Source organism: Schistocerca serialis, chromosome 1 (assembly GCF_023864345.2).
Source record: "Schistocerca serialis cubense isolate TAMUIC-IGC-003099 chromosome 1, iqSchSeri2.2, whole genome shotgun sequence".
NCBI lineage: Eukaryota > Metazoa > Arthropoda > Insecta > Orthoptera > Acrididae > Schistocerca > Schistocerca serialis.
In genome coordinates this window covers 279022518-279039099 of record NC_064638.1, presented here as the reverse complement: position 1 = coordinate 279039099, position 16582 = coordinate 279022518, and the positions used below count along the sequence as shown (strand labels likewise).

At 43.7% G+C, this 16582-nt stretch overlaps 1 protein-coding gene across 1 annotated transcript in view; it reads right to left on the bottom strand.

Moving 5' to 3' along the window:
- The window catches only part of LOC126465766 (maltase 2-like), a 48250-nt gene that overhangs the window by 19668 nt on the left and 12000 nt on the right, over positions 1 to 16582 (bottom strand). Inside the window, exons 2-5 of the mRNA XM_050096336.1 lie at positions 14704 to 14883; positions 12147 to 12304; positions 7913 to 8041; positions 1946 to 2133 (exon numbers count right to left, since the gene is read on the bottom strand). Coding sequence (XP_049952293.1) covers positions 1946 to 2133; positions 7913 to 8041; positions 12147 to 12304; positions 14704 to 14883 — 655 coding nt within the window. The remainder of the gene's footprint in view (positions 1 to 1945; positions 2134 to 7912; positions 8042 to 12146; positions 12305 to 14703; positions 14884 to 16582) is intronic.

Genomic DNA, 16582 nt, shown 5'->3' with positions numbered 1-16582 from the left:
AGGCAAAACATACAGCGTGTAGGGGTGCAGTTGGTCCGCACGTACTGCACAGCAGTTATGGTGCGTTTGATTACTATCACAGGTCGCATGGAACCCAAGTGAAATGTTCCCCATAATATAACACTGCCCCATCGGTATGTGTTCGTGGCGCAGTGCACGTTTCCATCAGAAGTTCATCCAATGATGGCATATCTGGACACGAGTTTCGACCTGATGTAACAATAAACGTGATGTGTCCAAGCAACAGGGTCCAGTTTCAGCGATTCCGTGCACACTGTTATTTTAACTCATTGTGTCAACATGGGAACACAGTGGAGTTGTCTTCCACGGAGCCCTGGCAATGTGCATTGAACAGTGCATTCCGAAACACCTGTGCCTGCAGCAGCACCGTACTTTGTCGTCAGATCGGCGACAGACAGTCACATATCCTGCTCTACATAGCTGTCAAGCCTTCGACTTCAGCGTTCTGTAACGAGGCGTGGACGTCAGACACGTTGTCGCCTTCTCGTGATCGCATAGTCCTTTAGCTGCTCTCCATAGATTCACGTATCACGTGACAGTCGATCAGCTTCGGCCTTTGCGAAATGATCGTTCCCAAACATCAGGCCGTAGCAATTTGTCCCTCGTCAAGTTCGCTTACATCAGTGGATTTCCACATTTACGAACTGTATCGTCGCTAGAATCATTCCTCATTCCTCCGTACTCCACTTGTACTCTTCCTTACACGTCACATCCCCGCGTCACCATCAGAAGCATTGAGTCTCGCTGTGAGCAGTAGCCATAATGTCATGGCTGGCCGGTTGACACCATCTCATAGAAAATATGTGGACATCTTTTGGTGAACGTCATGGGCTGTCCACCTTTATGATGACTCGAAATTTGCTGGGAACGCTTCCAGATGCACCATTTGCTTCATTTTAAGACTCTGGTCATTCCAGTACATTTCAAGAAAGTTATTGACCACAAACAGTCCCCTCACAGATATAACTTTATTAGATAGTGCGTTGTCATGCTGTTACAAACAGTCTCTTTTCCTCTACTGCATGCATTACACAAGGCTGTAAAACGGCGTCATATTCTTATGCAAATAACGTTTTCTTAAGCACACAAAGGTGACCAGACTAACCACAAATAACACCCTCATACCGTAAACTACCTCCTCCATACTTCATGGTTGGCGAGACACAGAGAGCCATGGAACATTTTCCACACATTCCTCAATACCCAAACCCCTCAACCGTATTACAACTAGGTGTAGTTCATTTCATTACCCCAATCAGTCTTTTCCAGTCGTCAGCTGTACACTGGAGTCGGTGTGTACACTACCCCAAGCGTCGCTTAGCATTGACTATAGAAATGTGTGTGGTGTCAGTAGCTGCTCTACCACTAAACTCCATTCACCCCCTTCGCACTAACAATGTACAAGTTGAAACTGTTGGTAGCACTTTGGAAGTCACGAGTGGTTCCTCTCGCTGACTGCATCCGATTTTTTACAACCACACCCCACAATGCACGATGGTCCCTGGTCCGTCGGTATATGAGGTCTTGCGTGTTGTTGGCTTAGTAGTGGTTGTTCCTCTCCAGTTGAGAGCTATATCTCCAAAAGTCGACTTGGTTGGCTGTACAAGGGTTGAAATGTTGCTGATAGATTTGCTACCCAGATGACATCCAATGACTAGTTCACGTTCGAAGTCACTCATCTGTCCTTACTGACCCAGTCTATTACTGCTTCTCTATTGACAGCAAAACATCCCTATCTCCCTTTCACTCTGGCGGTCCACCTCTAACGATACCTAATAGTGAATCCCGCATTACATAGAGGTGTCAGGATACTTTTTATCAGACAGTATAAAGTGTTTGCCACGTGTTGAGAACCAGGGTTTAATTTTATGTGGACACTGAAACGCTGAAACATTATCTTCAGTGGAATCCAGTGATTGCTTACCTGTTGTCATACTCATCGACGACGGCACGAAACTCTTGTACGACGACGTAGGACTCAGGCTGGTGCATGTACGGCTGGTCTATGTCACCCAGGACCCCATCTGGAAAGCCCTCCGCCTCCACCAGGAATGTCACCGCGTCCATGCGGTAGCCATCCACGCCCTTGTCCAGCCAGAATCGTAGGTTGTCCTGAAAACCGGAGTCTTCATTTATTCAGGGCAGTCCTTTAAAAGTCATTTCAGAGCCTATGCTCTTATGAAGAAGTTACTTTATGTTACACTGTTGGAAAAAAGAGGAGTTCCTAAGGTGAAAGAGACATGGTTGTTAAATCCTTTGTCTATGGTGTACAAGCCTAAAAAATTAATATCATTTGGAAATTCCATTTTTTATTGAAATTTTGTAAGCTTGTCAAGCATTTGGGGTCGAAACCAAACGCAGTCTCAGTCTGCACAACTATTCCTTGGTAATGTATCGATACAATTTTTTTTCATCAACTTTCTCACTCCAGCTATCGGAGGACTGGTGAACTACAAATTTTGTATCCTAACCAACAGCCATATTGCGCCCACATCATGTTAGTAGCTGTTGAAGTAGATGAACGTCCAACAGGACTTGGCGTTGTGTGTTTGTGTGTGTGTGTGTGTGTGTGTGTGTGTGTGTGTGTGTGTGTGTGTGTCAAGAAGGGGCAAGGGGAGGGAGGCGTTTTACAGTCAGGAGATGGGTGAAATGGAAGGAACTAACTGCTAAGGTCATCGGTTCCTAAGCTTACGCACTACTTAATCTAACCTAAACTAACCTACGCTAAGGACAACACACACACCCATGCCCGAGGGAGGACTCGAACATCCGACGGGTGCAACAGCGCGGACCGTGAGAAGGCGCCTGAGACCGCGTGGCAACCCCGCGCGGCTAAAGCTGATTTTTCAGCGACAGAGAAAAGCGGGCCGATTTATAAGCCGTATGGTGAAACGGAATTAAACTGGTGAATAGTTTTCGAGTGGTGAAAACGGTTCTTGATCGTAATGTGCAGTAGCGGGCGATGAATGCAGCGTTTGGCCCACAACTTGGATCAACACGTCTATCGCAACTGTTGCTATGTATATTGTAAAACTGTTAGGAAATGACGTCTCGGACGATAGAAGAAACATTAGACCTCCCCGAAAAAAGTCAATTTTCTTCTTTTTGGTGCTCAGCCGAATTGTTGCTTCCGTTTTTATGCACAATACTTCGGCATATAAGAAAATTTGAAGCATTGGAAGTTGGTTTTGACTCAGGAGCAAATCGACGATCGATTGATACTTATCAATTCACTACTGACACTGATAAAAGGGTTCTATTGAAGCTTATTACTAGCGTATAATTTTCTGCTCTACTTACTGTTCTGAAACAGTCTTAATTCCATATGGTCGATGAAAAATCTCCAAGATCTCAAGTGTCAACACAAATTTATTTCTGATTTCCTTAGTGGTAAAAAAATGGCTCTGAGCACTGTGGGACTAAACATGTATGGTCATCAGTCCCCTAGAACTTAGAACTACTTAAACCTAACTAATCTAAGGACATCACACAACACCCAGTCATCACGAGGCAGAGAAAATCCCTGACCGCGCCGGGAATCGAATCCGGGAACCCGGTCGTGGGAAGCGAGAACGCCTTAGTGGTACCTTCATACAAAAAACACTTCGTGCCTCCACATAGAAAAGCAAATACACAAACGTAGCTGAAAGTGTTTAAACGTTTGGTACGTCGAATCTAACTACAGAACACCTTGAGTGATTAGAGACAGGACGAATATATTCACAGGACACGAACATTAGTATCTTCTGCAGAAATGAACCATGTCGGCCCGCGGGTTCAAGGTTCAACATCGATATCGCGGCACAACACCATCTAACGGTAAAATGCTCCTGCGGCTCTCGTTGTCGCTATAAAACTAAGGTAATGGATCAGTGTGGCTTGAGGAGATGTGCTGGTTGCCTCGCACACGTATCCGAGAGCCGTACCGTCAAATCACTGAGTTTGAAAGAGGGCGCATTATTGGCACGACAGAATATGATTCATCCATCCGGAAAATTGCCGCTTACGTGAGACGAACGCAGTGCAATGAGTGTGTGCGGAATGGTTCACACGACGAGATGCGTCATGTCGCACCCCCCCCCCCCCCCCCCGAGATCGATACCTCATCCTAATGGCATTGCACGACAGATCTTCGTTCTCCTCCTCCTCCTCTCTGGGGCAACAGTGGAACAGAGTTAACACATCGTACACTGTCAGGGGTGACAGCCGTCCACTTCTCCACCTACTTTTGACGAATGTATGGAAACATGTTAGACGGCAATGGTGTGTGCAACGATGTCATTGGGGCAGGTATGGCGTCATATAGTGTTTTCAGATGAAACCAGATCCTATTTTATTGAAAATGATGGCCACATTTTGGTCGCTGCAGACATGGAAAGCGACAACACAGTGACTGCATCCGCATAAGACATACAGCGCTAACGCAAGGCCTTAAGGTATGGGTGCCATTGGGTAAAACCACAAATCACAGGACACTCTGACCTAAGTCAATGACGTCCTGCGACCCATAGCCACCAAACCCCTTCTGCACAACACCCCAAGCGTCATTTTTCAGGAACGCAACGCAGGACCGCATGTTAATGCACGAGCGTGTTCCTTTTTGGTGTCACGGGATGTCAGCCTTTCGCTCTGGCCCGCCAGGTCACCAGACATGTCGCCAGTCTAAAATGTGTGGGATATGGTGAAGCGACCGGTGTAGCGCTGTGACGAGGTGAATGCAGCATGGATCTCTATAACACAGGACACATTCGCGCCTCATACGCGTCGATGCCACCACGCACGGAAGAAATTATCAGGCCCATGGTGAACCCTGTGTCTACTAACCAAAAGGTTACATGCCGAACCGAGGTGACTAAAATACTAATAATTTCTGCAGAACATACTAATGTACTTATCATGGGAATATGAACGTCCTATCTCTGGTCGTTCAAGGTGTTGTGTTTTTTTCTTAACATGGGAGTATTTCTGTCAGTTTCGATTTCTACATCTTGCAATGGATCGGAGCAACGAAATCGGAGATAGCCAGTGTAATTCCGGGTGCTGTGAGAATGTTCAAATCGAAGTGAGTGAGGAAGTCAGTAGAAAACGGCCTGCAACCTGGGTGTGAGTGCGGTGACTATAGCCCTTACTAAATCTGCTGATAGCAGACAGCTAGGAGAAATTCCAACACCCGACGACACCGTGGAGGCCGACGATATCCCCCAGTGCCCTCCACAACAGCGGGCAAAGAAATGCCGAATCTTGTGGGAAGGAAGATTAGAGAGTTACGTCCCGTCCACAGCGTGGTCGTTGGAGACAGAGCACAAACTCATAATGTTTCAAGGATAGAGAAGTAAATCGGCCATGGCCCTTCAAAGTAACCACCTCGGCATTTAGGAAAATCACGGAAAATCTAAATCTGGATAACCGGACGTGGGTTTGTACCGTCAATCTCCCGAATGGGAGTCCAATGCACTAACCAACCACTGAGCCATTTCACACGGTCCTGCTTGTCAGCGCAAAAACGTGGAAATGGCTGGAATACGAAACTGACAGTTCAGACGCCGTCATTTGACTTGCGGCTCCTATCTACGATAAAGAATAATTATTACATCAATACTCATACGTAAAGAGTATCTGTTATCCATTATGTCGTCTGGGGGCATTACTACGCTTACAAAACAGCAGTTAGTATAAAAATAATTTCAAACCCTTAAGTAGCTCGGAGGGAGGTGGCGACTTCTGATTGGCTGACACAAATACAGGTCGTGTGAGCCTAGCCAGATACACTAGAGATGGGAAAATACTTGTTGCTGGGCTGACATGAGTGGCGGACGTGCCAGGCAGGTTTGAGTATAGTGATACGTAACATCGATGAGGTGTTGTATATCCTTTAGCTTATCCGATTGTTGTCATTAGCTGGCCGCACACGGGCGGATTTAGCGAACCACGGATATTTCCGACGTATCGTGTAACACCTGCAGCCCCCGCCCCCCCCCCCCCCCATGTGTGTGTTGAGACACGACCTACCAGCCTTTGCCTGCAGCCCTCAGGACCGGAGATCAGGCTTCTTTAGATGGGCAGAGACGTGCTTGGGTAGCTCATTTGGTAGAGCACTTGCCCGCAAAAGGCATAGGTCCTGAGTTCGAGTCTCAGTCCGACACACAATTTTAAACTGCCAGTAAGTTTCATGACTGGACACTATATGTTCTTCAGCCACCATAAGTTGTGGCGGTGGGTACTTCTGATTTTACTATTTAAGTCGCCATACCCCCTTCTCTCTTCAACATGCGAATGGTGCATAGAAAAGACGACACATACTCCATATGAACTCTAACATTTCTGATTTCGCGAGACGTATGACGGAGGAAGTAATAAGTTTCCCTGCTCTTCTTCCAATTTGCACCCTCAGAATTTTAATAGTAAAGCTACTTATGATTACGACGCCTTTCTTGTAGGGTACTGCCACTGAAATTTGCGGAGCATCTCCGTAGTGCTCTCGCACCGACTAAACCACACCGCTCTTCGTTTGGCTTTCTCTACCTCATACTCGGTGAGGATTGCAGACTGATGTAGAATACTTAAGACTAGAGTGAACAAATTTTTAGTAGGCACCTTCTTTCGTAGATGAATTACATTTTCTTAAGATTTTTCTACTTTTCTTACAATTAGTTTTATGTGCTCTTTACACTTTCGATCAGTGCAGATGTTAACTCCTACGTATTTTATGATCCACAATTTTTCCCTTGTGCACTACAACACCCTTGTGGATTCGGCACCAAAGGATTGACAAGTCTTTACTGAAAAGCAAGTCTCAGCGTTGTGACGTAGTAGGCTTTCCAGTTGTAATACGACTTGAAAGTATCTCCGGTTTTGCTGCCGGATCCTAAAATAAACTCGATTCAATACTTCGGCCATCCAACCGTTCGCCATCTTCAGGAGAACGATTCTACTGCTGAATTCCGCTGAGACCTGATCTGCAACAGCAGCAACAGTGTTCTCCTGAAGATGGCGAACGGTTGGATGGCTGAAATATTGAATCGAACTGATCACCACATTTACCAGAGAAGTCACCATCGGAATATTTCCTCAAAACGAATTGTGCATTTGAGGTGTTCCAAATTCTGATAGATGAGTCGCAGGAAACAGACACGGAACCTGAAGTCTATTAACAAAAACCGGAAATACCACTCTGTAACCAATTGTAAGTAAGTGCCAGAATGAGATTTTCACTTTTGCAGCGGAGTGTGCGCTGATATGAAATTTCCTGACATGTTAAAACTGTCTGCCTGACCGAGACTTGAACTCGGGACTCATTTCCTCCAGAAGTTATAGTTCTGCAAGGTTCGCAGAAGAGTTTCTGTGAAGTTTGGATGGTAGGAGACGAGGTACTGGCAGAATTGAAGCTGTGAGGACGGGTCGTGAGTCGTGCTCGATTAGCTCAGATGGTAGAGCATTTGTCCGCGAAAGGCAAGGGTCCTGAGTTCGAGTCTCGGTCCGGCACACAGTTTTAATCTGCCAGGCAGTTTCAATTGTAAGTATCTCAATATGGTTGCAATCTTCCTTTCTCACCACAATCTTGACTGGGTGGAGTTTACAGAAGAAGATCTTAAGTTTTGGTTGGAAACTCTGCTGCCCATCAAGTCTCTTCTTTAGAAGGTGGTCATTATGTGAGATCCGTAACTGTTACAAATCGTTTCCCACTACTGTGAACCAAACATCTTATACTTGTTTTAACTGAAAAGTAGAAAAGAATCCTACTGGATAACTTTTCATGTCTCATTTTCGGCAAGTGGCGATAGTTTCCTATTGATCAATATTTCACATAGTATTCCATAGACGTTTCCTCTGTTGCAAGAGCATGTACATTTTGCACAGAAAAGATCAGTGAGGATCGAGACATTGTAGGTACCTGCATTTCGGCGAGGACCTCAGGGTTCCTGTAGTTGAGGTCGGGCTGCTTGATGTGGAACTGGTGCAGGTAGTACTGCTGGCGGGCCTCGTTCCACTCCCACGCCGTCTGCTGGTCGAATTGAGTGGGCTGAAAAGCACACGTGACACTTCATTAAGCGCTAGCCAAGTTATAATCATGATATCTAGCAGCTAGACGTCTTTTTCTATGAGGTTCATAGCAGGACGTGCTGAAAATTAATGCCTCCGAATTATTTCTATGAAAACTCTTAAGGGTCTTAAAATAAACCAGACTCCATTTAAATTCTATACCTTTATTCTTCACGTTATACGTCTGTTTCCCAACATAGTCAACCTGGCGACGAACACGTTTCTCCCGACGAGAGAGAGTTTGTTTATACCGTCACTGTAGAACTTCTAACTTCGTTGACGGTGCCACAACCGCAGCTCTGACTGCACCGCTTCATGATTATCAAAGTGAAGTCCTCGAAGATGTTCTCTAAGTTTTGGAAACGGATGAAAATCGCATGGAGCGAAGTCAGCACTGTATGGAGGATGACCAATGACAATGAACCCTCACGCTCAAAACGTAAAAGAAATTGTTGATAAATATCCCGTCTCGTCTGTCCCACGCGAGTAGTGAGTCTTCGAGGCAATCACCATGCACACAGTTTTCTGTACCGCTCTTGTGATACGCAAAACTTACCTCAGATCTGTGCGTGTTATCCGGCAATTTTCTTTGTTTAGTTCGTCAACTGGTTGTCGTAAGCGTTCGACCACTACGAGCTCTGTCACACATGTTGAGGTTAGCACTACTGTTACCTTCATTACGAGTTCGAACAAGCTAACGTCGCATTTTACAGAAGTCGATACAGTCATCACCACACACAGGTTTCATCCGTCTTTGGATTCCAATTGGGGGTACTTTTTCTTTACTTTAATGATTAATATAGTTAGGGCGTTTGATAATTAATGGTGCCTGCCCTATTCAAAAGACTGAAACAGATGGAGTGTCCCAGGCGTATCTATAACACCCTACTAGATTACTGCACAGACAGGCATTGTCCAAAAAAGAAAATAGTAAAAAATAAATCACCAAAGGCTGCCCACAGGGTTCCGCTTGTCGTCCAAAGTTCTGCGATGTTGGCTTAGCGCCATCACTAAACCAGCTTCAGAGCATAACAAACATAAGAGGCTTCATCGCCTACGCAGACGATCTGCTAATTATACTGCCGGCCGAAGTGTTTAATTAGCGGAAAATGGTAGGGTAGTTCCTGAAAGGCTAAGTAACTGGTATGAAAAAAATAGCTAACCAAAGGAGCGCACAAAGCGGTTCATATGTTGCGAAAAGGAGCATTATCAAGAACGAGAAACCATACAATCGGAATAAATGATCAACCTCCGAAAAGAAAGGAAGTATGTAAAATGGAAATGAGCGTTTGGCGTCACTGGCCGGGAAGCCCCTTGCGGGGCAGGTCCGGCCGCCTTGGTGCAGGTCTTGCTAATTCGACGCCACATTGGGCGACCTGCGCGCCGGATGGGGATGAAATAATGATGAAGATACCTTCGTATAAACATTGATGAAACGAAAAACTTCCATACTCTTGTTGAAACCGTCTGCCAGAGATTCATTAAAATCCTGAGCAAAATAGCAACTATTGGTCAAAGAAGTTTTCAGCTGCCACTAAGTACGATAAGGACGTACCACAATGCAGTCATAATTATAACTGGGGCTACAGGTGGAGCGTTTGGGCTCATAGAGCCAAGAAGGTAAGGACAGTTCAGGCTCTACGGCGAGCACAGAGAAGTGTACTCTTGTGCCTGACAGGCGCTTGTAGGGCAACACAGACTGAAGCACTGCTCGTGATATTAGACTTGCTACTCTGGAGCTGGCAATAAGATAGAGAGGTGCACAATATTGGCTTAAAAACGGCGAATGTGATAAGGCAAAGAAGGTACTGGGCACAAAACCAACTTTGGATAAAGAAGTAAAGGCTTGTATTGTTAGAGAAGGACAAGACATGGGGGACAGGGCAGAAACAGGAAGGAGAACTCACCAGTTCCTTCCTGAAATAAAATAAAGATCAAAAATGTCATAATTTTTCAGACCGAGGGAGCTATACGCTACCTGTCGACACATGGTTCATATCCCAGCTAATTACTGAAAATACATCAGCGCACTACAGATATTTGTCAATGTGGAACAATCAGCAGCGCAGACCACATCGTCTGGGAATGTGCCATTAGACGAGATGTTGCTTACAGCGACAGGAATGTGTTGGGCAGTACAACAGTCTATAATATAATACGGAACGAGAAACTGTTGCATAAGCTGAAATCGCTGACAGCTAAGATATCAGCTTACGAACTGCAAGCGTGCATGACAGAGAGACAACCAAGCATACATCACGATTAAGCATCTGCGACAGTACACCCACTGCAACAGTCTTCCGGAGGCAGTGACGAGATGAGCCTCGGGGAGGACCAGGGCGAATTTTCTTGGACTCCCAAGCCATAACCCAATTGTTCACACCTTGGCTGGCACAGCAGCGCAGTCCCTTTGAATCTTGAGTTGTACTTCAGCGCACCAGGGATTAACTATGCAGGCAAATGAGAAATCTTTCTTGATTCTGGTACCAAGTACAGTAGTGTACTGTACTGTAGAGCTGTGTAGTGTAGTGTTATATAGCACCGTATTTCAGATTTGTAAGTTACAAAATTTGTGATCCAGCAATGCAGTGTAGTGTAGCAGACTAGTACCATGTGATCTCTGGATTCCATATGAACATATGTCTGTGGGCCATGTGGCCAAATGGACAAGGCAGCCATTTTTTTATCTTTTTATACAGATATTGTATGTAGACATTTCCCCCTGAAACACCATAATGCTTAGTTATACTAAAAAATTTGAAATTATGGTACAATATTATGTGCTATATTCAAGCCAATTCACGTGTCTGTTCTTGTATTTAGACTACAGACTGAAAGAAAACAGTAAATGAATAAATATTTAAAAAAACAACTAATCGCTTTGGGAACGTGGGTATTACTTGCTTGGCAACGTTTCAAAATGCACTCAGCAATCAAGAACTCTAATGATTAAACTGAAGTTACGCGTTAAGCTGAACAGTGAGGCTTTCATTACCATAAGTGGTAAGTAGATTTAGTTCACTACAGTTGTTCTGTCAAGTCCAAAATATAGTGGTCAGCATTCAACCTTAGTCTTGATGTTCCTAACAACGTTGTACAGTAGTGGGAAGACGTGGGTTACAGCGTTCAGACAGGGAACCTAATGTTACGAGTTGTTAACGAGATTCTGATATACCGCAGACTATATGATAAGCTCGTTGTCTGACAGGCATATAGTTTGTCACATTATCGTAGAGTCGTCACACTGCAAGTGTCAGTTATTTTAGTTGGATGACCTACTAGCGTATCGGCCATGGAAAGTTCAGATTTCGTTTATAAAGAGCGTCCCAGAGAATTTAGTGTGGTGTCGACGTTTTTCTGATAAGAAAGCAACAGGTTTCATTGAATGTGTCATCCGTTAGTCCCTCCAAGAGCCTGGGAGCATTTACTGGAATGGAATGATCCGTTGTTTCTACACTGGTCTTGTGAACACTCTTGTAGCTGGCGTGAAGCACCTGTGGTATTATTTCTGTTCTCTCAATAAGTTTTCTTACAGATACGATCTGTGCCGCACGCAGTCCCAGCACCTCACAGAAAATCCCAAATAACTAACCAACAGTTGCTTACATTCATCTCTAACATGGCTCACATGGTAGGGGGCAGCTCAGAAGTAGCTAGTTCGAATCACGCTGCTTGAAATCTAGCAGTATGACACTGTCTGTCATGCTTTCCACCTTCCTTTCACATACAAAACCATCCATAACAACACAAACACTACACTTCCAGTAAAATCTCTCACCGCAATATACACAACGAAGATAGTGATTCTACCTCGTTTCTTCAGTACATTCCAGAAACACTCATTATAACAGATCACAATGACTAGGTTCGAACTGGTGACAAATAGATATACTGTTTTACACACAGGTGAAGTATTCTGAGCAGTTCAAATATTTTCAATCACATTCATTTCTTAAGTGATACAGGCAGTTAGCACTGAAATTGAAAAATGTTATCATTCTTTAACAAAATTTTCAACGATTAGCTAGAAGTCAACAAATCGCCCCATTTACATAGTGATACATGGGATGTGTGGCACAGCTTACCCAGTTGTTGGGCACTGATCCGTCTTCTTTGGCGTCCAGCCAGACGTAGTAGTCCTTGTACTTCTCGTAGTTCTCGTGTGTTGGGTCACTGGAAGCTATGAACCACTCGTGCTCGTCGCTGGAGTGGTTGGGAACAAAGTCCAGGATCACCTTTATATCTGCACATAGTATCACATCGAATGTTGACTGATTTTCACTTCGGAATTCAGCCATATAAAATAAAAACATTTTACTATACCATCGGTTTTGTAGCCTTTTTTACCTTTGGCAAAAGTTCTTATATGCTTGCGGCATATACACTATCAAATAAAAACAATCTGCCACCTATTAGAGGGCATTAGTATGGGTTGCTCTACGTCCATCTTTTCCCAGATGTTGCGGAACCGCGGCTGTTCAGTACAGAATGTCAAATAAAACACCTTTCGGCCGTCTACATTTCCAACCTGGTATTTTATTGGGCCACCGGTTTCGGCGATATATTACGCCATCTTCAGGCCCCTGACTGGAGTGTAGCAAGAGTCCCCATTTGGTCCAGCGAAATAGGGGTCAGCATTGAAAGACTGGTATCCGTAGATTTTTGAGTCAGCGATTACTTCAAACAGCTTCTGCAGACACACTCAGTCTCAAAAATCTACGGATAGCAGTCTTTGAATGCTGGCCCGTATTTCGACTGCATCTCCCTACATATCGGTCATGAGGCCTGAAGATGGCTCCGAACTGTATTGCCGAAACTGATAGCCTAATAAAATAATGATTTGGAAATTCAGATGTCTGAAAGGTGTTTGATTTCACAAACTTAATACGGATTGGGCGTACCCTTCGCCTTTATAACTCTTCGAACATTGCTGGGGACAATTTCAATGCGGTTTCTGAATGTTTGTGGTAGAATGATACCTCATTCTTCTTCTCTAACCTTCTAACTCAGCCCAAAGATGTTCCATTGGGTCAGGTCGGACTCTGGGTTGGCCATTCCATTTCAGGAGTATTACTGTCCACAAACCATTGCCTCTCAGCGTTTCTTTATGAGAGGGTGCATTTTCATGCTGATACAAACAATCGTCTCCGAACTGTTCCTCTCTGAACTCAGTACACACTGCTCTTAAATGTGGTCATATCCTTCCCCATTTAGCGTTTTTTAAAGCATATTAAGGGTACCATGAAAAACATCCCATACCATAACACCGCCTGTATTTCACTATTGGCACGTCACAAGAAGGCAGATCTTCCCCAGGCTTTCGCCAAACCAAAACTCTTCCATCGGATAGCCACAGTGTATAACGTGATTCATCAGTCAAAATCACTCATTCCCAGTCATCCACTGCCCAGTGGCGTCACTCTTTACGTCATCAGCACTCAGCATTAACTACAGAAATGTGTGGCTTATGAGAAGCTGCTCGACCACTAAAACCCATTATTTTAGCTCTCTGCGCACGACGACTGTGCTAGCTGATCTACTGGTAGCACTTGGGAACTGACGAGAGATTGCTTCCCCTGATTTCAAGGGTTGAAATGTCCCAGATATACGTAGATGGCATCCAATGAATAGTCCACCTAAGTCACTGAGCTTTCCCGACCAACTCTGCTGTTATGGCTTTGCTATCGACCACCGACCACCGGCTGGTGAGCCTTTCGTGACGTGTAGTGGTCAATTTCTCATCACGTAGGGGTGTCCGTATACCTTTGACCACACGTGTAATACAAAAAAATTGTGGATTTTCCTACCCTGTACTGCACAATCTACAACACGAATACTTCTTTCATTAAAAATAAATAAATGTGCTTGATAATTTTTCACTTTCACAACAACAAAAAATGGGTGAAGTGCATCTGACATGAGCATCCATGGATTCTCACAGATGTGATACCTATCCAACAGAAAACTTTTTCGTTTTGTTTAGTTAACTCCATCAGAAATTTTATATGCACAATCCAACTTTAAAATGAGACAGGACGTTGTTGAGTTCAACACTTATATCCACTGATACAATTCTCTTTAGAAGCTAAATTCACCTTTTCTTCTTGAGAAATTTTACCATTATTCGTTAAGAAATTTAGATGACCGTACCCTCAAAAATAAAAAAGAAATTGTGATTAGTTACCGCAGCTGATAAACGGCTTCTGCCTTCAGATCAACGGATTTCTTTTGCAATTATTTCCTATGACAATAATTCGTAAGTAATAGCCACTACCCATACTGCAGTTATTGACAACGTGTGGAGCTTCTGGATATGTGAAAGACGGCATACCATGTAATGTAGTCAGTTGAGACTTCTGACAATATAAATTGTATAAATGAAGAGTCTATCACCACTCTTCAAATCGAAGATAAAAAAACACATGTATCTCAAAGAATATATTGATTGTGACGGAACGATAACAAATATAGTGCTAGAAAATTAAAAACAACAAGAATAACATTGTAAGGAAGAAACAGAAATTTCCACTGACATGACACTATCTTGCAGTCTTCCTGCCATGTAAATCCAGGAATAGTAGATCGTCCAGTAAGTTTTCCTGTGCCGATATAATACACATGTTTGATACCTTAGATACGTACCTCTTTGATGGGCACCTTCCAAAAGGGCCTCGAAGTCCTCCATAGTGCCGAACAGAGGGTCGATTTCCCTGTAGTCTGATATGTCGTACCCATAGTCCGCCATCGGGGATTTGTAGATGGGTGACAGCCATATCGCTGCTACTCCTAGACTCTGAAGGTAGTCGAGCTTCTCAATCACACCTGTGAAAGCGAAGTGGGTCGTGCTCAGTAAAGAATAAGAATACGAGTACAAGCTGCTCATCTGATCTAAATTGTGCAGTTAACAAATGTAGAGACAGCTGTTTCAGATCATAGAGATAAATTTCCATCGCCAGAATATGACCACCATGAGGACCCTGGTTGACCGAATCAATGGAGGATCAGCGTAGTGATAGCACAAGTTGTCCGTAGCATTTAGGAATTATACAGAGTCGTTACTATGTTGTGCTAAATGGTGCAGATTCCCTAACCTGAGAAATCCAACGGACCAAAATCTTCTTTGTAATTCACTAGCAAAACCGTCTGCGACTTCAACTTTCACCTCTGTCCCTCGTCGCAGGTGGATGCAAAATCATCAGGAACTATTCAAATGAAAATGTCACCTGCAACAGACAGTGCTAAGCCAGGATAAGACTGTACTTGCTTACAATAATCACGTCTCATTTACAGTACAGAGTTGATTTGCTTTTGGAAAGCACAATTTACATTAATACGGCTAGGCCACAAATTAATTCTGGATAGGGAACACACATACATCTATAGAGCAAGTTAAATATCACATGCATTTCACGAATATTCTCCACCACTATACTGAAATCTAGTGTCGATGATGAAGTCTTTTGCATCGACCGCTCGCGATGACCCACGAACATGTCAAGTTTTTCGAGCGGTGTCGTCACTAGACTGACTAGCACAAGGATTGTTTATGCCAGCCAGTCAGGAGCCCCTACTTCACATTATACTACTTGAGCATTTAATATAATTTTACACTACGGCTATATAAAAATAGCTAATCCTCTTTGCCTATATGTCTCACAGCACCTGACGTGGAAATGACTGGCTCCTTATTTGCTCCATTCCACATCACCATATCGCACGTCGTTAACTTTACCCAATGTGGCCACCTTCGTCGATAATAGACGCACATAGAATGTAAAGCGACGGTAGGATTATAACAGTACACACTTATTCGAAAAAAAATGTAGAACTGAAATTACCACATGACTGTACTGATATGGGTTTTCGTCTGTTTCTCCCAATCACTTTAGGAGGATTTTGGGATGGTTCCTTCAAAACGGCAGATTCATGCTTCATACTCACCCAGTGAAGGCTTATGGTCAGTATGTAATGATGCTTTGACCATGACACCCAACCCACAAAAATTTTTCATATTTTCTTTAGTAGAATCACAACACTTTAGTTTACATAGTCCCGTCTGAATCACTCCGAACCATTCCACAATAGACACGTTATACTCATTCTGCAAAGTAGAAATATTAGAAATAAAATAAAAGCAAAGCATTCCTCAACCCAAATTTTTACCTGAACACCGATGTGGTTTTACAGACATGATTTTATTGCAGCTACTGCGTCCTTATCTTCCTCTGTCCATTGTACTTGCGCAGTCAATTACATGGGAACCTACAGTTTAACAGGAACTCCTGATCACGGTGTAGCTTGAAGTTTGGACATTTTTAAATCATTGCTCTACGGGAAACAGTTTATAAAAGACAGAGGATAATCACAAAACTGATTTAGGTTTCAATATATAACTTTTAGGTATCAACTCTAACAGTTACCCACATTTCCATCGAAAATTTCTCAGCAAGCGATTTCATACAGTCCTTGCTTCTGATGTGTATGTACACTATTATAACTGACAGCCAACTATGCAGCACTA